The sequence below is a fragment of the Phocoena phocoena genome, chromosome 15 (genome assembly GCF_963924675.1).
Source record: "Phocoena phocoena chromosome 15, mPhoPho1.1, whole genome shotgun sequence".
Lineage (NCBI taxonomy): Eukaryota > Metazoa > Chordata > Mammalia > Artiodactyla > Phocoenidae > Phocoena > Phocoena phocoena.
This window is the reverse complement of record NC_089233.1, coordinates 71,864,725-71,887,382: the sequence shown is the minus strand read 5'-3', so window position 1 is coordinate 71,887,382 and position 22,658 is coordinate 71,864,725. Positions and strand designations below refer to the sequence as shown.

At 47.0% G+C, this 22,658-nt stretch overlaps 1 protein-coding gene across 1 annotated transcript; it reads right to left on the bottom strand.

The window, feature by feature from the left end:
* Positions 1-2,159: 2,159 nt before the first annotated feature.
* On the bottom strand, positions 2,160-10,764 carry R3HDML (R3H domain containing like). Its single transcript, XM_065893524.1, has 5 exons — positions 10,507-10,764; positions 7,432-7,550; positions 7,199-7,331; positions 5,936-6,051; positions 2,160-2,259 (listed from the first exon to the last, which is right to left on the bottom strand). The coding sequence occupies exons 1-5, from the start codon at positions 10,762-10,764 to the stop codon at positions 2,160-2,162; spliced, it is 726 nt and encodes a 241-aa protein (XP_065749596.1).
* Between the last annotated feature and the right edge of the window lie 11,894 nt (positions 10,765-22,658).

Here is a 22,658-nt window from a genome sequence, read left to right as displayed (position 1 = left end):
CGGAAATGGGGGAAACTGGGAGGTCATCTGGAATTCCCAATGGCACTTTTTGCTTCATTGTCTCTACCGTTGTCCAATCCCTGGGTTTCTCCCTTCTTAGATGAGAGGCAGGAGAGTGAACGGGTTATGACATTGGGCATTGGAGTCATACAGAGCATATTTAAACCCAGCTTCTATGGCCTCAGTTTTTATGTCTGTAAAATGGGGATGGGATCAGTACCTATCACCTGAGATAGCAGTGATAATTCAATGAGATTAAGAGTGTTCTCAGCAGCTCTAAATGCCAGTGGTCATTATTCTCGTCATCCTGATACTCAGGACACAGGAAGGTAACGTGGGACCCTCAAAACAGCACAGGCATTGAGGCTGGATGGAGCTGAAATCAGATCCCATGTCTGCTCCTCACTAGCTATGTGACCCTATACATGCCATTGAATCCAGAGGGTCACATGCCACTTAAATTTCCTGAACACTTTGGGAATTTTACATAGGGTTGGCAAGCCGTTTCCCACCCCCACCCCCCCACCACCGCCCCGTCCAATATAAGTACGTTAATAATTTTTTAGGAAATCTAACATTTATTATCACCATTGTGTAATAAATGAAAGGACATTTTAATACCCCCCCCCAAAAAAAATGCAGGCGGGATATAATCTAAGAATAATGAACTCAGAACAGCGTCCTTGTTTTTATTTCACTACCGGGCACTTCTGCTAAGCCTCATTTTTCTTAGTTGTAAAAATGGAGTGATAATACAGACACATGCACGTGTGATCTAGCTGAGGTACCTGGTGCAAAGGAGGGGCTGAGGGGCTGTTAGCCCCTCCCCTGGCCTTCCTCTTGAGCTGGCTTCCCCTCACTCCATCTCCCCTACTCCATTTCCCTCTCTCCTCTTTTGACCCTCCTGAGAGCTGAGACAGGGACCAGAAAAAGCCATTGCACGGGATCTCAAAGGACTTTATTGAGGGCGAAGGGAGGTGGTGTTGATATGCACAAGACATAGCGCAGGTGGGAATGACCAAGAGGGAAGAAAGCCCACTCCGTTGACAATGTAGGGACTCTGGGGGAAGGGGGCCTGTTTTCCATCCAGGTCTTTGAATGGAGCTCTCTCCAGCCAGGCAGGGAGTGGGCCGCAGCTGCAGGGCAAGGTCTGAGAGAGATTTTACTATCTCTAAAGACAAAAGGACTTCTGTGTGTAGATAACTGGGTGGGGTGGGGTGGGGAGAGGGGAAGTGGTTTCTGGGAATGAGAATGAGATTCCATGGGAGAAATAAGGAGGGTGAGAGAAAGAGAGACAATAGGTGAAAGAGAGACACCAAGGCAGAGAGAGTGACAGGAAGAAAAAAAATGCTGAAAGAGGGTGTTCCCTCAGGCCGGCTTTGGCTTTAGCCTCTCAGTTCTGACATTCAGAGAGGTGTCTGGAACAGCCTGAAGGGATTGTCAGAGCCTGAGCTTAAACCTGGGGGCTTTCGTGGACAAGGACAAGCCGTGCAGCTCTCAGTAAGTCACACCCCTTCACTAAGCCTCAGTATGCCCATCCGAAAAAGGGGTACCTGGACCCTGCGGTGGCTCCAGTAACATACACTGTGGATGGGGTGTCCATATGCTAATTTCAGTTATTTTTTAAAAGCTTGGAGCTGAAATGGTCCCATCTTAGAGAGGGAGACCACACAGGTCCTCAAAGGCTGCCCAGAAGCTGGTTGGCTACTATTGGATGAATGAAGGTAGGTTTCAGGATAAAGATTATTTAATAAATACCTTTTATGGGATGGACAAAGGCTTGTGGATTTGAGGCCTGAGAGTCACAAAACTGCTGTCACTTCTCCTTCCAGCCCTGGCTCTGGGAGAACTGAGTCAATTAAAGATGGAGGCCTCTTTCCCGGAGGCCGGAGGAAAAAAAAAGATGTAACAGGCAAGAAGGAAGGCAAGCAGTTGTTTTCTTCCGGCACATGCTGGACATTTAGGAAATGGGATCAGCAGGGAAAATTCAGACTGGTGAAGTTAGCCCAACTCATGTCCTTTAAAAAAAAGTCGAAAAAAAAAAAAATATCGCTTGACCCGGTCTTTGGGAAGGGACTCTTGGAGGGTCAGGCTCAGCTGGAGCCCTGCCAGAGACCAGGGAAAATTCAGAACCACAGGAGCCTGTTGGATTTGAGCCCCTAGAAGCACATGTTGCTGTTGCAGCTGCCTTGGTAGCTGGGAGGGCAGGCAGAACATGGCCTCCCCTTCTTGTATGGCGCCTCGCCGATCCAGTTGCCCCTGGAAGAGAAGAGGTCCCAGGGAGGCGGGGTCGGGGGACAGTTACATGGAGCCACCTTCACAGAGGTTTCCAAATCTCAGCACTGCCACTGTCTGGCCCTGTGACCAAGTCACACCTGCAAGCCTCAGTGTCTTCATCTGTAAAACCAATAGAAGACTTCCCTCCCACACAGGGATGCAGCAGCAGACCAAATAATGGAGCTATGTGCACATGCCTCTAGCACCTCACCTGGCAGATAAGTGACTCCCCAGGACGTGCTGATTTTCTTATTCCTTCCACCCCACCCTCACCTCCCAGCACAAACACCCCCCTCCCCTCCCCAATGGGCAGATCTGAGTTCTGGTCCTGGATTCTGCCACCTGCCAGTTGGTGACAGAATAAGCGACCTCATTTCTTGAGCCTTGATTTTGTCCTCTGAATAAAATAAATAAATGAAATGGTGCCCATAAAAATTATGTGAAAACACTTTGTAACTTATAAGGTGGTATGCAAATGAGAACTAGAATAATTAGATACTGAGTATAATTCCCTCATGGGGGACATGCCCATGAAGCCTCTTTGTGGCCACTGCTGTACATTTATTTCTTCAATGGCCTTATCCCAAATCCATCCTACCTGCTCCGGAGTTAATCCTCTCAATGAACCACAGCCTTTAGGGAGGAGGAGGGTAGAGAGCCATTGCTTTAAGGTTACAAATTTTCTCTTTGGAGTGATGAAAACATTTTGGAAATAGTGATTAATGCCACTGAGTTGTATACTTAAAAATGGTTAAAATGGCAAATTTTGTGTTACATATATTTTACCACGATTGAAAAAATGAATAACGTAATATACCCAAAACCCACTGAGTTGTACACTTCAAATGGGTAAGTTATATGGTATGTAAATTATATCTCAGTAAAGCTGTTTAAAAAAAGAGAACAAACCTTCATCGTAATCATTCTCCTGCTCAAGAACTTTTAGTGGCTCCCCATTGCCTGTGCAGGGGTTGGCAATGTAAAGGGACAGAGAGTAAATATTTTAGGCTTTGGAGGCCAAATGTCTTTATTGCATGAAAGCAGCCCTAGACGGTACGTAAACAAATATCGTAGCTGTGTTTCAATAAAACTTTATTTATGAAAATAGGCAGGAGGCCAGATTTGGGCTGTGGGCTGTAGTTTGCTGGCCCCTAGCTTATGAATCACGTCTACAGCTTTCAGTCAGGCCTTCCAGACCTGCTTATGAATCACGTCTACAGCTTTCAGTCAGGCCTTCCAGACTGCTCTAGCAGCAAGTGGATCCAGCTTACACACCTCATCTTTCCACAACTCGCTTCTCCATCCCAGCCCACAGACTTCTCTTTTCCCCCCCTCTTTGTCTTCTCAAAGCCTAAAATCACTCCCCCAGTTCTTGCTAAGAGCTACCTAATAATCTCACCACTGGCCTGTAGTGTTAGTTACCTTTCAAGTCCCAGTGCCTTATTTTCTCACACAATAAACAAAACACTCCTTGTGGACAGAAATGGAATCTTTTTCCTCCAAAAGTGATTGTTGAATGACTGTAAGTAAAGTCAGCCAAAGTGCTTAGGAAAGTACGCATTTCTGGTTTCATATGGGTTCATTCATTCATTCATTCAACAAACACTTCCAGAACATCTAGTGGGAATCAGGACTTGTGCCAGATGCTGTGAGTCCACCATTTTCAAAAGGTTCCCGGAGTGAAAACATATGCATGTTTGTAAGTACATAAAAGATCTCCAGAAGGTTATGCAAGAAACTTACAGAGGGGAAGTGTGGGCAGGGGAGGGAGACAACATTCTGTGTTTACCTGTTTTCATACCCACTGAATTTTATAGCATGTACATCAGTATAAAATGTAATAAAATTTTAAACAATAATAAATAAATGTATCAAACGCTACCAGTTTTTCCAACAGGAGAAAAAAAAGGTGTTCCTGGAAGTTTGGGGGCAGGGAACGTGGGTGGTGGAGACACCAGGGGTGATGGAATAAAAGTCATTCTTTTTTTGTTTAATTTAACCACTTAGAAAAGAGTTCTGCTTAAAAGAACAAAGGTTTGAAATCACTGTAGTAAAAGGATACCAAAATGAATCAGGTCTATTTTTGCCCTCAAAGAGTTTATAACCTAGTTATAATCCTGGCCACTATTTATTTAACATGTACTATGGGCAACTATGTACCAAGATCCTCTGTGAGCCAGGTAGCATTAGCCCTATTTTAAAAGAGGAGACTGAGATCCAAGGAGATGAAATGACTTATCCAAAGTCCTCAGTGTGTACACGGTAGAGCTGAGAACCAAACCCAGGTCTAGTAATAAGAGTAAGAACCAACATGTATTCCAAAATTATTATGAGCCTGGGGACATTACCTGGCTCAGCTCACTTAATTCTCTCAACAATTCTATAAGTAGAAAGCATTTTACTCCCATTTTGTAGATGAAAAACAGGCATGGAGAAGTTGAATCACAAATCTGAACTCTGACAGTCTTGACTCCAGAGCCTAAAAATCTCAACAACTATATGGTTAATAGTCAATGTTTCAAAAATTCAATATGTCAGCAAACAAATTGGAACAGTTCCTTAAGCTCTGTGTGTTGGAATTTGTTTTGTTGCATTTTTCCATATCTGATAAAGCTGGGCTGAATTATGACACTTTGTCAATAGATGTCTCCATCTAACAAATATCTTGACTTGAGAATCTGAGTTTGGGCTACCAATAACTTCCAGAACATCAGGATAGTACAGTAGATAGAATATGAAATCAAAAGACTTGTGTTTCAAACAGCTCTGCTACTTATTGGCTTTGTGACTTTTGGTAAATTACTTAACCTCTCTGATCCTCAATGTCTTAATCTGTAAAAAGGGTAAATATTTTCCCAGTGTCCTTCCCTTTTTCCTTCTTTCTCTCTTTCATCTCTTCAATGAGATAATAAGGGAAAAGTGTATTGTAAATGATCAAGAGCTACACGAGAGCAAAAGGCAGTTATGACTATGTAATCTTGAAACTCTGGATATCACGTTTACTTAGAATTTGTTCCCATTTGTGTATGAGAGTCTGTAATCTGTTTTGTATGAGAGTCTGTTGCAAGTTTGTATACTATACATTGGATGGGAACTCCCATCCCCCTTTCTCTGTGTTTCCAGGAGACTAGCATATGAAGAGCACTCTTGACCTCTCTCCCACCAAGCTGACTGGAGAGTCTGGAAAAAGCAGTTGAGCATGTTCATTGCATCCTTCCTTTCTTTCCTATGGGACCTGCCTGCCTGTAGGGAGCATGTATTCTTGGTTGCTCTATTTCTTGTGGGACGCTTACAGGGGCTGGCACTGCACTTAGAAGAGGCCTATGGTTGGCCAATGTTGCCTGTCAATGGATACGAAGGTCTAATTCAACAGTGAGATATTTGCAAGCCCACTTGGCTGGCAGACCTAAGCCACACTCTCCACTGCTGGCTTCATCAGGGACACTGCTTATGCACCTGCCTTGGTCCACCGTCTATCTCCCAATCGATTCTGAAACTTGGGTAAAGAAAAAGGATTCTTGATTGACTCTAAAACCTGGTGTTCAGGTTATTTAGAACGGAGGAAAGCAGGGTGTCCTGTGTGTGTTCCATTTCTGAGAATCCTGCCCACTCCACCTCAGGGTCCACCCTCCTGCCCCAGAGCCCCCTCTGCACTCACTTAATGGCATAGTTGCAGACCAGGTACACAGCCTGGTGCCAGGTGCTGCCCAAGACATGGATGCTGCCACAGGTGTGGATGGCACAGCCCAGCCGATTGGAAGATGCCCACACCATCTGAGGAGGGACAAAGACAAAGGAGGCTGTGAGAAGGACTTGGGGCTGAAACGTTCTTGGGCTTGCTCTGTCAGGGTGGATGCATTAGATAAGGTTTTCCTGGGGGAGACACGTGTCTCACGGTGAGGGGACTAGAGGCATATTGTACTATAATGTTTCTCAAAATTTGTTCCACTATAACCAACAGTAAAGACTACAGTTATATATTGTTACCCAGTGTACCAACACACACACACACATACACACACACACACACACACACCCTTACCCCTCCTCAAACAATTTGAACAAAAGTTTTACGAACCAATATTTAATCTTATCATACAGAATGATATATGCTAATATGTTCTATACCTTTCAATTAGATTTCTTTCTTTCTTTTTTTTTCCCCCTAGTGACCAATGTTTGAAAATCATTGTCATGTTGGAAGTTAAAACACAAACTTTGGAGTTAAACAGCCTTGGATCAGAATCTCAATATCACTAGCTGTGTGACTTTGACCAAGTCACTTAACCACTCTGTGCCTGGTTTCTCCTTTGGTAAAATGGAGGTAATAATATTTCAGGGATGTCAGGAAGGACATTTGGTTTAGGCCTCACATTTCCTAGGGGGTCTCAAATTTCAGTTTTTGACATTTACTGCAAATGAGTCACAGAGAGCTTGGCAGGCCTGAAAGCAGACATTTTTCCTACCGTTGAAAACTTCTGGTCCTATTTCTTGCAACAATATACTGCATTGTATTTTTATGTATAATAAGTGGTAACAACTTCAATATTAGCACCCAAAATATACTACAATCTTTTGTAATCTTATTTGGCGTTTCTTTTTTTAAGATACAGGAGCCTTAGAAAATAAAAAAATACTAGAAAATGTTTGGACCTATTGAAATCAAAGTCAGTCTTGAACTTCTCAGACCACACATCTCCATTTTGGGGTCAAACAATATGGTCTGCCGACCTAAGACCCTCAAAACAAGATCCAGTTCAGCTCAATTCAATGTACTCACAACTTTCCAGGAACAGGCTTGTTAGGAAAAAGGAAGTCTGTTAAGGGCCTCTGTTTTATTTCTAATTGCTGTCCCACCACATTCGCTTTCTTCTAAGAGGATTTGTTCTCTCATCAGCCCTACATCCCAACAAAGGTGTACCTGGGTATAGTGAGAGCACACAGGGCCACTGCAGCGCCAGGGGCAGCGCGGGGTACAGTCCTTAGGGGCCGGAAACAAGTAATGCCGCTTCTCCTCAGACCAAGACTTCACGAGATCCACCACGGAGTGGTACCTGCAGAGGCGGAGAAGATAGAAGAAAAGTCACTCTGCCATCAGCGTGCTCAGTGACCTTGTTGAGTGATGGAGTGAAGGAAGGGCAGAGGTTCACTCACCGGCCAGAATGGATGGAGAGGTTCTGGCCCACGTATCTCAACAGCTGTGAGGGCCCGTGGGCCCAAATGCACTGGGTGGCCCAGGCTTCAGCGGACCTGGCCAGCCGCTCATCCCAGACCTGGGAAAAAGAAAGGTCATGAAATTCCCCGGGGGAACAAACACCATCATTTCAACAGTGTCTAGAGATGCACGTATACATGGTACGTTGACTCCCCATCTCCTTTGGAACCCTGCAACAAATCCACTTGATAAGTTAGAACACTGAGGTTCAGAGAAGGCCTACGACTTCAAGGTCAACGGCAAGTCCATACCAGAGCCGAGATCCACACCTAGGTCTCTGACTCCTAGTCCAATGCCCTTTTTCCTTCACTGGACTTCAAGCTTGGGGCTCTCTGCTCCGAGCGGGGTCCCAGGGTATTGGCCTAGGAGTTCCCAGCAGTCCCTAGAAGTGACTCAGTCCAGAGTGGTGGGAAGAGAATGGATTTTTAATTTTATTTATTATATTTTTTTCAATGTGTTTATTTATTTATTTTTTTAAAGATTTAATTTTATTTATTTTTGGCTGCATTGGGTCTTTGTTGCTGCGTGCGAGCTTTCTATAGTCGCATCGAGTGGGAGCTACTCTTCCTTGCAGTGCACAGGCTTCTCATTGCGGTGGCTTCTCTTGTTGCGGAGCACGGGCTCTAGGCGCGGGGGCTTCAGTAGTTGTGGCGCTCGGGCTCAGTAGTTGTGGTCCACGAGATTAGTTGCTCCGCGGCATGTGGGATCTTAGTCCCCAGACCAGGGCTCGAACCCGTGTCCCTGCATTGGCAGGGAAGTCCCCAATGTGTTTATTTAAACATTAAAATTTTTTAATTCAAAAGGTTCTTTTTTTAATAGTGAAAACATGAACAAATTTAATATGTAAGATGTTTGAAGGAGGAAAAGTGGAGAGTCTTTCATCCCCATCCTACACTAGTCCCTCCAGCCACCCTGACCCTGGAGGCAACTGTCACTGTGAGTTTCTTGTGTCCTGTTCCAGAAATATTCTACACCTGTAAGTATATTATATATGCACGTATATATTTATATATGTAATTATATATCTTATATGGTATATACATGAAATAATTATATATTACATACATACAATAATTATATATATATGAATTTTTTTGACAAATGGCAAGACTCCAGACATTCTATTTGGCCCCTAGCTCTTTTCACTTAACCAGATGGGTTACCTTAATGATGATTCCACATCAGTACATAGAGAATACCGTCCTCATCCTTCGTAACAGCTTCTTAATTTTCCAATCTCTGAATGCTCCAACTTTTATAACTTGAAAACGCATCACTTCAAAAAAATATACTAGTTCCCTTCCACTCTGACTTCCTGGGATTCTGAGATATTATTCTTTTATTCGGTTCATCTGTTCATTCAGCAAATATTGAACAAGGACTCACAGTCTAACAAGGAAATGAGATGTGTTAAACAATCATTACAGTTGGCGGGTGTGAGAATGTGAAACGGGACCCGGTCTTTCTTGGAGCCAGAGGAGGGAAAGGGCTCATTAAGCAAGGGATGTTTAGCCAGATACTGGTCCTGTGGGCTGAAGATAGCTAGTGAAGCAATGGGGATCCCCAAAGAGGGGTCCAGACATCTGCCCAGAGATGTTGGACTCATCCATTTTTAGGGAAAGCAGAGGAATGTTTCCTTCGTGCCACAAAGGGGTGAACTGAGGTAGGGGCATGCAAACATCAAACCCACACTCACTGACACTCCTCGGGCCCCTAGTGAGCTGTCTAGCTCTCTCTGTCCTACAAAGCATGCAATAATTAAACACCTGTTGTGGGGAGGGCCTCGCACACAGGCTGGTGCTCAATAAATGTGCCATTGTTTGAAAACTAGAAGGCCTTCTACATGCCAGTCACCGTGTCAATCAATGGATGAGTCAGTTAATGAGCAAATAAATGGCTCCCCCGCCTCTAGCTGCCTGCCATTTGGGCTCCTATCCCCGCCCCTCCCAACACCTCATTGCGACCTGATGTCGTATTACACGTAAATTTCGTGGTTGATCTTTGTTTTCTATCATCCCCACTAAAATGGAAGCTCTGTGAGAGACGGGACCTTGTCCACCCTGTTCTCGGCAGCGTCCACGAGGCTTAGCGTGGTGCCTGGCTCCAAGCAGGAGCTGGTACGTAAGTGAGTGGACACGCTGCAAAGGTATAAACATTTGCAGGCTGTTGAGGGAGTAGGTATTTGTCTTAGAGGGGGCAGGCCAACAATCCCTTTGCCTAAAGAAATCTGCGGCTGGATTGGAAGCCTATCTCTCCAGGCTGGTTTGGGACAATGGTCCTGGGGGAGGGGCTGCGATAAAGAGAAAGGTTCCCTCCTCCCCTCCGGAGTCTGGCTTGTGGGGGGCTGGGGTGAGAGCCCCCCACCCTGCCTCTTTGAAGGAAGACATCCCAGCTGCCTCTGCTGGTCAGCTGCTGTTTCTCCTCAGCCTGAGACCCACCCCCCCACTCCCACCCCAGGTACCAGACCCCATCTCTCCAAATTCTACCTCCACAGGCTTGCTGAGGACAGTTTGGGTGTGTCCATCAAACCCCTGGGGCAAAGAGACAATGGCAGGGAAACTCCAGCCACCCGCCCCCTGCGGCTCCCTGGCTGGAAGCCAGAATTCTTGGAAAAGGTATTGTGTTAGTTAAGACAGCTTTAGTAGCTGGCAGACCTGGGATGCAATCCCACCTGGGTGACCTTCAGCAAACTAATTCTCTGCATCTTGATTTCTTTATTTGGAAAATGGAGATAATTCCCACCTTGAAGGAAGAGGGTTACACATAAGTGCCTGGCGCACAGGAGATGCTCCATAAGTCACAGTCCTCTGCTCCTGCCTGCAGAAAGGACTTATATAACCACCTTAGTTTTCTCATCTGTAAAATGGGCAGACGAATTCCTGCCCATTCCACAGGGCCCAGATGCCCAGATACTAGCTAGTGAGGCCAGGCTCGTGAATGGTCCAGTCTTTCCAGGACACACTAAGTGGACTGGCGTTTGCTGGGGGAGGCACTGGGAGGGCATGGGAACTCACCATATACTCCATGTTGGCGGCAGGTGGGTGCACACTGGCCCGGATGTGGTTGTGATAATCCAATAAGGCACTCATGTCCCGGGCAGAGATGTGGCGCTTCCGCCGGTACCGGGGCACTCCCAGGCCAGTCAGGGGTCGCACAGCTGTGCCCTCGGTCTGGGCCAGTGCCAGGGTGGCATTGGGCATCAAGGTATTCATTGTCTGGCCTGCCCAGAAGAGCAGGCCTGCCAGGCCCACGGTGCCAGGCAGCAGGGGCATAGCTGGCTGGAAGGGTCACACGTCTGGCCTTGTGCAGTCAGAGCCGGCTGCCTGGAGGGGGTGGTCATGAGGGCACAAAACCCTGAGTGCTCTCCAGCATTACCACCCCAGATGACGCTATCTACTGGGAACTTGGCAAAGACCTCCTGACTCGGCTCTCATACAGGGGCGCAACACCCCATTCTTCCCACCCCAGTGGACTAAGTGGATGGGGCAATGGGAAGAAATGCCCAGATAGTGGCTATATCTGGACCAGGCCCTGGGGTGAGATGACGCTGCCACTTCAAAGCCAGGGTTTTGTTCCACCAGCCCAGGAGGCAGACCCCAGTCCTCCCCAGCATGGACACCCTCTTCACCAATCTTACTGGAAGTGGGCTCCGTTGGTGCCCTCAGAGGGGCAGCGCCCACCTTTCCCAAGGTACAGTGCAGGGCACTCTTGTCCCTGGGTTGCTGCAATTTCGGGATTGAGAGCAAGACAGAAAGGAGCAGAAAGAAAGTAAAATGAGAAACAGAAAAGAAAATGAGGGAGAAGAAAAGGTGATTGACAAAAAGAGATACAGAGAAAAGGCATGGAAGAAAGAAAAAGGTAGATACAAGAGAGAATGAGAGACAATGACGGGGGCAAAAAGAGAAAAAACATGGGAGAGACAGAAAGAGAGGTAAAACGAGAGAAAGGGGAAAAACAGAACAGAAAAAAATGGAGAGAAAAGAGAAGAGAGCCAGAGAGAGGCATCTGGAGACGAGGCACCAGGCTCTCCAGGGGCGCGTACCCAGGATGGGCAGCCCAGGCGGGTGGCAGGAGGCGGCTGAGGAGGCAGAGAACCGCTGCAGACACCCTGGCCCGCCTGGCAGCACAGCGACTTTAAAGGTCCCCCAGGAGGTGATGGCATCTGACGTTCCAGCTCCACAGCCCCCTCCCCTTCCAGCCGGGCCAGACTTGGCCAGGAGGCTCCGCCTGCCGGTCTGTGGGCTTTTCTCTCCCGCCCTCTCTCCTCTGCTGTTCCACCTGGAATGCACAGGGCTGGGGCTGAACCGCTGGTCAGGACCGGGATGCAGTCATGGCAGGGATTCCAGGACAAAATACCACCTCCCCTCCGGAGACCCCAGATCCAGAGGCTACTCTCTGCCTTCCAGACCCCAACATATTACGGCCATCTTGCACCCAGAGAGTATTTTCTGACTGTTTTCCCCACAAAGCCCTCCAGCCCCAGAGGTGGCAGTTTTCGTATGGCCTCATCTAACGAGCCTGGCCGAGCTTGACACACGTGCTCAGCCAACCCTCAGAAGCAGATACGATCGCTCTCCATTTTACAGATGAAGAACTGGTCCCCAAAGAGGTGAAGGAGCAGCCCAAAGTCAAGCCAGCCCGTCTGCAGTGGAGCCAGGATTCAAATCCAAGTCTGACCCCAGGGTCCTGCTAGTATGTAAAAAGGACGGCATTTCTCTAACCAAACCAAATTTAGATGCATAGGGAAAAAAACCCTATGGGAATATTCCCCGTGATGCCACTCAAACAGCGCCATGCAGCCTAATTAATTAGGCCCATGGATCTGGGTTCGAATCTCCATTATTTTGTTTTTGGGGTTTTTTTTTTTGTTGTTCTTTTTTAAAAAATGCTTTCTAAAATTTCTTTTTATGCTCACTAACTGGGTGTCCTTGGGCAGATTACTTAACCATTTGTACCCTGTCTGTAAACTGGGAGAAGTAATGGTACCTACCTTATAGCACTGGTGCCGGGATTAGATGAACTCACATTGGTGGAGCACTGAGTGTTGCTCTTTAAGTGTGTGTGCACGCGCACGTGCTTGTGTGTACATGTGTACTTATGAGAGTGTGTTTGTTATAGGTGTGCAAGCACACGTGGACATACACATAAACATGAGGGCTCGTGTGTCACATGTAGGCGTACAGATACATACATGACCATGCAGATGCCTGTACCTGTGTGTACTCACACGAGTATGCATGTGCTTGTGTGTTATAAGTGTGCAAGCACACACGTGCAAGGGCATGCTTTTGGTGGTTTCTATGTCCCATGCATGTGTGCATAGATACATGCATGAACATGCAGGGGTGTGTGTGTGTGTGTGTGTGTGTGTGTGTGTGTTGACAGAGCCCCTTTGGTCTCTGAATTGCTGTACTTCGGTGTTGAGAGTTTCATTTTCTCTTCTCTGATTACTTGTATTCTCCACAAATAACAAGTGACGCTTTTGCGATGGGAATGGACAGATTTACAAGAAAGATGTTACATAAAAAAACCCAAAGTTGAAGCATTGTAATCCTTCAGCCTCCTCTTCAGAGACCTTGGAGAATTCCCAGGCAGACCCCAGTCTCCGGGTGCCAAGCAGAGCCCTGGCCCAGGTGGCGATGCAGGGCTGGGGGCTGGGACTGCGCTACTGCTGTGGGGTCCTCCCCAGACACATGGAACTCCTGCCTCAGGCAGCTGCCCGACCTCAGCCTTGGCGGCCCAGACAGTGCCTGCTGCCAAAGCACACACCTTCACGCTGGAGCAGCTTCCCCCGGCCCAGGCTGACTGCTGGATGCTGGGAAAGTGGGGCAGACAGAGGCAGTGGGGGCTGGGAACTGCTGACCCTGACCTCTACACAGCTTTCTCATCACCCCAGAAGGACAAAGAGGCACCGGCTCCAATCTAGCCCTTCTCTGCCTCCAGTATGCTGGGCGTCCTGGGGCAAGTCCCTATCCTTCTCTGGGCCATTGAAGTAACTGGACTGAGGGCTTTTCTGCCTGTGGTGGGCTGGGATCCACGACCTACCAGAGGGAGCTCTGTAGCCCAGAGGAGGCAGAAACAAACGGCTTTGGCACTAACGACCCAGGAGCGTCCCGATGATGCCCCGCTTTCTCAGAACACTTCGTACGGACCTCTCCCATGTCCCCGGCACTTGCAATGGTCCAGAGCATTACATCCATGACTCACTTGGTCCTCACAGCTGCCTGTGAGGCCGCAATCCCGCCCGTGGACAGATGGGGACACAGAGCCTCAGTGATTTGTCCTAGGGCCTGGAGTTTGTCTGGTAAATAGGGTTCTGGCAGTGAACACTCTCGCCCACTTACAGCATGCACACGCATCCACCGTGCACACACCACACACACATGTACACACTCACACACGCATACCCTCCTCCCACGAATCACAGAGACAGCTGGCTTCCCTAGCCCCTCAGATCCTTTCTGATAGATGCCCTCAGGTGCCCTTGCATAAATATACAGAAACCCACCCTTTACACATTTAATCTTATTAACATATATAAGCTGTATTTGTTCTTATCTCGGTGCTCTGAACCGTTTCAGGCACTTTACCTGGAATGAGGCCATTCAATCTTCAGAACAACACCATCAGGTCGGTACTATCATTGTCATCATAACCATTTTTCTATACTTGAGGAAACAGGCACACAGAGGTGAGTTGTTGGCCGCAGTGGGTGGCAGAAGTGGGGTGGGCCAAGCTGGTCCCATTGCCTCTCCACAGAGACAGACAGACAGACAGCTGAGGAAGGCACAGCCTCACAGTCCAACCACATATACAAAATCACCATCTCTTACCCCATGCGTTCACACATCCAGGGAAACCCAGAAAATCGCACTGGTGGCAAACACACAGCGACACCCCTGGCCGCTCCACCAGGTAGGACCTTCCCTGCTGTCCTCTTTGACTAAGCCTGTTCCCAGGTTCACTTCGGCAGGCTGCCTGTGGATAAAAATGTTAGGGGTGGAGGCGGGAAATAATCTGGGATGGCCCAGATTAATGCCCTGGGCTGGGATCTCATTTCGGGGTAAGAACTTTTCTCACCCCTGGAGAATCTCACACTGGATTCAGCTATTGCTTCATCCTTACCTCTACTGGAATTCTCTCTGGTCTTGGGCAAGTGAAGAGGAAATTCTTCTAGATAGCAGTAGTATTTGAGGCAGTATATCTCAGTGACTAACACTGCTGGCTTTGGATCCAGACAGCCTAGGTTCATGGCTTACTAGCTGTGTGACCGTGAGCAAGTTACTTAACCTTTCTGTGCCTTGTTTTCTCATCTATAAAATAGGGCTGCCTCGTGGCATTGTTTTGAGGATTCAGTGAATTAATACACTTAACACAAAGCCTGAGTAAGCAGTCAATAAATGTTAGTTATAATAATAGCTAAAAATAATGACAATAACAATAGCAGTTAACATTTATTTAGCACATACTATGTGCCAGGCACTAAATATTGTAAGGGTATGATCTCATATAAGTTTTGCTCCAGTTTTATGGATTAGGTATCAGGATCTCCATTCAACAGATGAGGAAGTAGAAACTCAGAGAGGTTAAGTACCTCACCCAAGTTCCCACAGCTAGTTCCAGTGGAAACTGGATTCCAATGCCAGGTCTCTGATTCTTATCCCAGTATTCTTTTCACCCAGTAAAGTTGCTTTTAAGAACAACCTGTGCTGTTCTTATCAGAACAGCACAGGGAATATAGCCAATATTTTATAATAACTATAAATGGAGTATAACCTTTATAAATTGTGAATCACTATATTGTACACCTGTAACTTATATAATATTGTACATCAAATATAATTTAAAAAGAGAGATTAAAAAAAAAGAAGAAACTGTGGGGCAGGAGCCTGGTGCTTGAGCAAGGAGGCTGAGAAAGTTGGAAGGCCCGTAGAGATCTTCAGGGTCACCCCTTCATTTGCCAGTTGAGAAAGAGGTTCAGAGTGGGTGAGTGACTTGTCCAAGGTCAAACAGCAACTGGCAGACTCAGAACTGCAACCCAGATCTATGTCACTCCAAATACAAACAAGGGAGTGAAGGAGCTGGAGGGAGGAGTACACACGTGAAAAATAATAGTGGTGATCCAGACTCTTCAAAGCTCTTCAGGACTTCTCTGGTGGTGCAGTGGTTAAGAATCCGCCTGCCAATGCAGGGGACACGGGTTCGAGCCCTGGTCCAGGAAGATCCCACATGCCGCGGCGCAACTAAGCCTGTGTTCCACAACTACTGAGCCTGTGTTCTAGAGCCCGCAAGCCACAACTACTGAACCCGCGTGCCACAACTACTGAAGCCTGCGTGCCTAGAGCCCGTGCTTCGCAACAAGAGAAGCCACCGCAATGAGAAGCCCGCGCACCGCAACGAAGAGTAGCCCCCGCTCACCGCAACTAGAGAAAGCCCGCGAGCAGCAACGAAGACCCAATGCAGCCCAAAATAAATAAACGTATTAAAAAAACCAAAAAAAAAAAAAAAAACTCTTCAGTCAAATGCTCCAGACCCTTCCAAAACATAATGGAGGAGGAAATCAGTAGAGACTCAAAAGATATACATTTTTTATATATGGGCAAATTTTTTTATGGACTTGACTGTTTAGAGATGCACACTTGGGTGATAAAACTAAAAAGAGACACAGAAATACTATAAAAGTCAAGCTGTGGTTGGGGTGGAACATTTAAGGGGCTTCTATTTCTTGATCTAACTGGTGGTTACAAGTGGTTTGCCTTATTGGGTCCCACGTTTGTTTTATGTGACTTTCTGTATTTATGCTTTATTTTGCAATAAGAAGGCTTTTAAAAAAATAACAGCTGTGGTAATTTATACCGTCGTACCTTCCATCTGTTACCACCATAACCCTGCATGAGGATTTTAACCTTCTTTCAACAGTTAAGGATGTGAGGTTCAAAAAAGGAGGCAACTTCCTCACAGTCACCCAGCAAATAACTCTCGGAGCCAGCCCTGCGGTTGGTGTGTCTCTGCAGCACTGCAGTGGCTGGGCTGCGGGTGGTGAGTGGTTCCTGATCCAGCAATGGGGAGTTGGAGAGATCTCACAACAGATTCAGAGACACCGACTCCTCGGAAGATAAATAAAGCACACCCAGAAGCACTTTTGAGCTCCCAGGTCTGACTCCTGCTCTCTCTGCATCCAATAAGCCATGTCACCTCTTTGGCAGGTTACCCAGAAGGAGGCAGGATGGTCTAGTAGTGGGCAAGGACCAGAGCTATGGCATTGGACCCTGCTCTGGGTGACCCAAGGCAAGTCGTGAGCCCTCCCTGAGCCTCAGTTTCCTCATCTGTATAATGGGAACAATAAACAGGCGCTACATTATGTGGCTGTTATGATAAATTCGGTGAGATATGGGAAGTGTCAGCACACAAAGCAGGTTTGTTTAGTGTTAGCTACTAACCTCCCCAAGCAAACACTGTGTGACTCCATTGACAAGGTACTCAGGAGCAGGCAAAACTAATTTACAGTGGTGAAAGTCAGAGCAGTGGCTACTTTGAGGGGTGCTGACTGAGGGAGGGGCATGAGGAAGTTCTAACTGAGGGTGCTATATCTTTTATATTTTGATCCAAGTGGTGATTACATGGGTGCATGTATATAAAAATTCATCTAGCTGTACACTTAAGATTTGGGCACTTTAAGTTATACCTTAATAAAAATTTAGAGTTATAGATGGTTTTAAAAGTCTTGGTTTAATTTAAAAGAGTTCTTTCAACAAGTATCAAATTAAAGTCTTACATAAGAAAAAACACACACGCCAACAGAAATATCCCATTTTTTGTCTCCCTGACACACACTTTCTACCCAATACACATAAATATTCTCCCCAGTACACCCACTAAAACCCCCAACACTGTACACACATAGCCAAAGACCCCAACGTCAACACAAACAGAAGTCACAGCCCAATAGAGCAGACATGACTGCACTCCCACTCAACCCACAGCACCTCCATCTATAAATATAGATGCTCTTCCACTCTGGGTGCGTGGAAACATACCTTACATGCAAACACACAGAGGCACACATAAACCAAACCCATAAACCAAACTGACTTGGGGAGATTCGTGAATCTTGGCCCACCACTTCCTCACCATAGGACCTAGGGCACGTCATGTACTTTCTCTGAGCCTCAGTTTCCTGATCTGTGAAATGAGCCCAATAAGATCTTCTCACACGAAATGAAATAAAATAAAAAAGAAGACCATGAGCAGACAAGCTTATTGAGGGAAGGAGCTGTGTGACTGGTCTCTGTAACCTCGATGACTCACATCATGTCATTATTAGTAAACTTGCATGTGTTGTCAATTCTCACCAGATTAATCTTAGATTTGATACAATCCCAAAGAAAATTCCAGCCAAGTTTTTAGAGGAAATTGGCAAGCTGATTCTAACCTTCATGTGGGAGAGCCATGGCCCAAGAATTTTCAAGATACTCCATTAGTCACAGTATTAGTAATATGTGATGATTAAGCAGAAAACAGAACAATGGAGGGAGGGTGAAGCTGGGACATAGGGGAGAGTCGAGAGGGACGGCAGTACACGGAGAGGGGACAGCATGGGCAAAGGCTCTGAGGCTGGAGGGCATTTGGTTCATTTGCAGAACTGAGAAATGACAGGTTAGGGAAGACTAGAAGGGACAGAAGTGTAAGAGGTGGTCCAGAGATGGGAGCAGAGGTGCGCAGAAACCATTTTTGCAGCCTGGAGGCCTTGAACGCCACACCAGCTACAGAGCTGGTGAGGACCTCAGATTCTCCTTTGCTTTGCCCTGTGCCCAGTCCTGTTGCCCTACTGGGGGTAGGGGATGGCAGATGGGAGGGAGCAAGGAAAGTAGACCATGGCTGAGCCCTTCAGGGAGATGAAAGCGCCTCACCCCAGGGTGACCTCCTAGGAGCTGATTTCCCATGGACCCCCAGAACCCCAAAACCAGAGGGATGTTCCTGAGGGGTCCCTCTCCGTCCTCTGCCCCCCAGTAAGCATTCTGACCCAGGGAGCCCCTCATCCTCCTGGGTGTCAGAGAGGACTAGCCCCCTTCCAAAAAGGCCAGGTGAAGGGGAGTACCTGGAGGGTGGGGCTGACCCGGTGCGCTTAACCCCGAGGGGGCGCCCGGTGCTCCTGTGACCTGGCCCAGCCATCCGGGCCCAAGGCCGCCCGGGGTCAAGGCCGTACCCTCCGGGGCCGGCGGCCCGAGGACTGGGAAATCCACCTCTCCGTCCAGCCCGGACAGCAGCAAGGCCAGGTGTGGCCACGGAATTTGCTGTGTCGCCGGTCTGCGCAGCTGGAGCGGAAAAGCCTCAGCGTCAGCGCCCCATCTTCGCCACCGTTCAGGCCCCGCATTCCTGCCCCGGGCGCCAAGTGAGGGCTGGCGGCCACATCCAGAGGCCCAACCCGAAGAATTCGACAGGGCGGGGGCGGCTAGGGACCCGTGGACCCTCTGGAAATCCTCACTGCTCGGAGGCATGAGAACTGAGCCAGACGTCCCATCTGTTCAGTGGGGATGGTGACACTAGGCCTTGTCTATTTCGTAAGCTATGAGCCGCCAAAGATTAGCATCTTTATTCTAGAGGTGATCATCTATTGTGTGCCTACTGTGTGCCTGATACCCGGCAAATAATGTTTCCCTTACTTGTCTGGGCAACAAAGCTGGCCGGGTACCATTCTCATTTTTCAGGGGAGAGAGAAATGACTAGTTATACAGGCAATAAACTCTGAGTTTAGAGTTGAACCCATATCTGTCTGACTGTATTCTTCACCAACATACTACATGACCTCTACACCCTGTCAACTGTAAACTTTGCAGAGCGTTGTGACTAGGTGGCCGTTATTTCAGCAGGCAGGTGAGGTCAGATCTGGGAGGCAGTATGGGCCAGTGATTAAGGTTTTTGCCCCTGGGGTACACCGACCCTAGTTTGAATCCAAGCTCTGCTGGATTGCTAGCTGTGTGACCTTGGCTAAGTTTCTTAGCCTCTCTGTGCCTCAGCGTTTCCATCTGTAGACTGGAGTGATCACAGTACCTACCTGTGTGGTTGTTGTGAGAAGCAAGAGAGTCAAGTACAGTAAAGCACTTAGCACAGTGCCTGGCACCTGGTGAAGGCTCAGTATGTTATAAATCAATGCTACTTCCATAAAAAAACAAAAACAAACAAAACAACTAGCTAAATGTTTAAACTAGAAAAAGAAAATTCATGTTTAACTCTGGTTTAAGAATAGGGGCATTAAATTATTATGTAGGTGCATCTGGATTCTGTGTTATGCTTTGGTGAGAAAGACTGCAAAAACAAAAACAACTTGCTCTTCCCAGAACCTAGACATTTTATTCACAGTTTGGTGTTCCTTTTTTAAAAAAAATACCATTTCTTAAATTGTGAAATATAACAAATGTACAAGATTTATAAAATACAAATTATAGTTTAATGAATTTTTTTTTTTTTTGCGGTACGCGGGCCTCTCACCGCTGTGGCCTCTCCCGTTGTGGAGCACAGGCTCCGGACGCACAGGCTCAGCGGCCATGGCTCACGGGCCCAGCCACTCCGCGGCATGTGAGCTCCTCCCGGAACCGGGGCACAAACCCGTGTCCCCTGCATCAGCAGGCGGACTCTCAACCACGGCGCCACCAGGGAAGCCCCTAACGAATATTTTTAAAGCAAACATCTCTGTGACTATCCCCAGATAAAGAACACTGCCTAACACCTGCAAAACCCTCTGATCCCATGCCCTCTAAACCCTATCAACTGTTAGGGTTAGAGTTACCCTCTGTCCTACAGGTAACTGCTGTACTGACACTGGGGTATTCATTTCCTTGCTTTTTTCTTCTTCTAACTTTACCAATGCTCGTTCGGGGAAAAAAAAATAAAAAAGCCAGCCCCCTCCTTCCAAGCCTCAGCCCTGTGACTGCTTCAGAGAGGAGGGTCTGGGGTTTGTAGCACTCAGTGGCCAGAGGAGAAAGCAGGAAGGTACTCGGGGTCCCTGGCCCCTCCTGCCACTCTCCCTGTGGCCTGAAGATGAGCAAAGCCAAATCCCTGCCCTGCTGCACCAGCCCTTCTGACCCTGTACCCAAATGGGCCCAGAGGATGGGCAGCCTGGGCTTGTGTGTGCTGGGGGCACAGCCAGTGGATATAACCCCCTCCCAGTTTGGCAGGCGGGCAGCCTGGCCTCTGGCAGCTGCTGGCTTTGCTCTGTTGCCTCACCCTAGGGAGTGGCTAGCCATCCCCTCCGGCCGGCAAGAGAGGTGGCCAGAGGTTCAGAATGGGGGAGGCATTGCAGAGGGGAGCTCAGAGAGAAGGAATTTGTGCTGGAGATGAATACTTCTGCTCTCTGGCTAGGAAATGTGGCCAAAGAGGGCTGCCTGCTGGGAGGATTATTGGGCTGCGATGGCCCTTCCCGCCAAAGCGGGAATGAATTATTTCATGCACACCAGCCAACAAAAAAGCACCTGCTGGTTGCCTTTCCTGGAATGACTGCTTCCCACTGTTCCTCTGGCCACTCTCTAGCCAGTCCTTCCAATCTCAGCTTAGACAGAAATCATCTCTTCCACGAACTCTTCTCTGACCCTTCCCTGATCCTACGGGGTCCTCTTCTCATGGCCCCATACATCTTCTCCTTAACCCGTTATCATTCTACCGCGGCATCTTGCAAGGCCTTATGGACCAGAAACCCCTTTCACAGCGATTTAAAATCTTGGGAACCCCTTACTAGTAAAAAAAAATTTTTTTAATTCCATAATTATTATTTTCTGCTCTTTCTCTTCTGTTTATAAGGAAGCAATTTAAATTTTAAAATCATTTTCTTTCATCAGCATATTAATAATTATTCTTTTTTTTTTTTTTTTTTGCGGTATGCGGGGTCTCTCACTCTTGTGGCCTCTTCTGTTGCGGAGCACAGGGTCTGGACGTGCAGGCTCAGCGGCCATGGCTCACGGGCCCAGCCGCTCCGCGGCATGTAGGATCTTCCCGGACCGGGGCACGAACCCGTGTCCCCTGCATCAGCAGGCAGACTCTCAACCATTGCGCCACCAGGGAAGCCCTATTCTTTAATTTATTTAACAAAATAAATATTTTTTGAATGTCTAGTAGGCACCAGATATGGTTCTAACGCTTGGGATTCCTTAGCGAACAAAACAGGCAATGTTCCCTATCCTCTAGAGCTGATATTCAAGTAAGGGAGACAGAAAATAAACAAATAAGTACATATGTTTTTAAAAGAATCTTTGATGATACTCCTAATCCATAAAGGCCTTCTGCTTTTTGCATTTAATCAAGTGATACAGGCCAATTGACCCTCAAAACAGACCAAGATCACTGTCAAAATAAAGATCTCTTTTCCAGTGGAAACACTCACATTTTTTTTGGTATTCTACCCTAGTAGAATTTTTTTTTAAACATCTTTATTGGAGTATAATTGCTTTACAATGGTGTGTTAAGTTCTGCTGTATAACAAAGTGAATCAGCTATACATATACAAACATCCCCATATCTCCTCCCTCTTGCGTCTCCCTCTCACCCTCCCTATCCCACCCCTCTAGGTGGACACAAAGCACCGAGCTGATCTCCCTGTGCCATGCGGCTGCTTCCCACTAGCTATCTATTTACATTTGGAAGTGTATATATGTCCATGCCACTCTCTCACTTCGTCCCAGCTTACCCTTCCCCCTCCCTGTGTCCTCAAGTCCATTCTCTATGTCTGCATCTTTATTCCTGTCCTGCCCCTAGGTTCTTCAGAACCATTTTTTTTCTTTTTTTTTTTTAGATTCCATATATATGTGTTAACATACGGTATTTCTTTTTCTCTTTCTGACTCACTTCACTCTATATGACAGTCTCTAGGTCCATCCACCTCGCTACAAATAATTCAATTTCGTTTCTTTTTATGGCTGAGTAATATTCCATTGTATATATGTGCCACATCTTCTTTATCCATTCGTCTGTCGATGGACACTTAGGTTGCTTCCATGTCCTGGCTATTGTAAATAGAGCTGCAATGAACATTGTGGTACATGACTCTTTTTGAATTATGGTTTTCTCAGGGTATATGCCCAGTAGTGGGATTGTACCCCAGCAGAATTTAATCTTATGGATCAGTGGTATTATAATGTAATATGGTTATAAAGAAGAAAAATTATTTACAAGAAGG

Bases quoted from the DNA above. Each gene is read 5' to 3' on its own strand.
- R3HDML (XM_065893524.1), bottom strand. From the start codon at position 10,764: ATGCCCCTGCTGCCTGGCACCGTGGGCCTGGCAGGCCTGCTCTTCTGG. The intron at 7,332-7,431 runs GTGAGTGAACCT...CCGCCTCTGCAG, and splicing joins CTCTCCATCCATTCTGGCCG to GTACCACTCCGTGGTGGATC. The intron at 2,260-5,935 runs GTGAGTGCAGAG...CTTCTCTTCCAG, and splicing joins GTCTGCAACTATGCCATTAA to GGGCAACTGGATCGGCGAGG.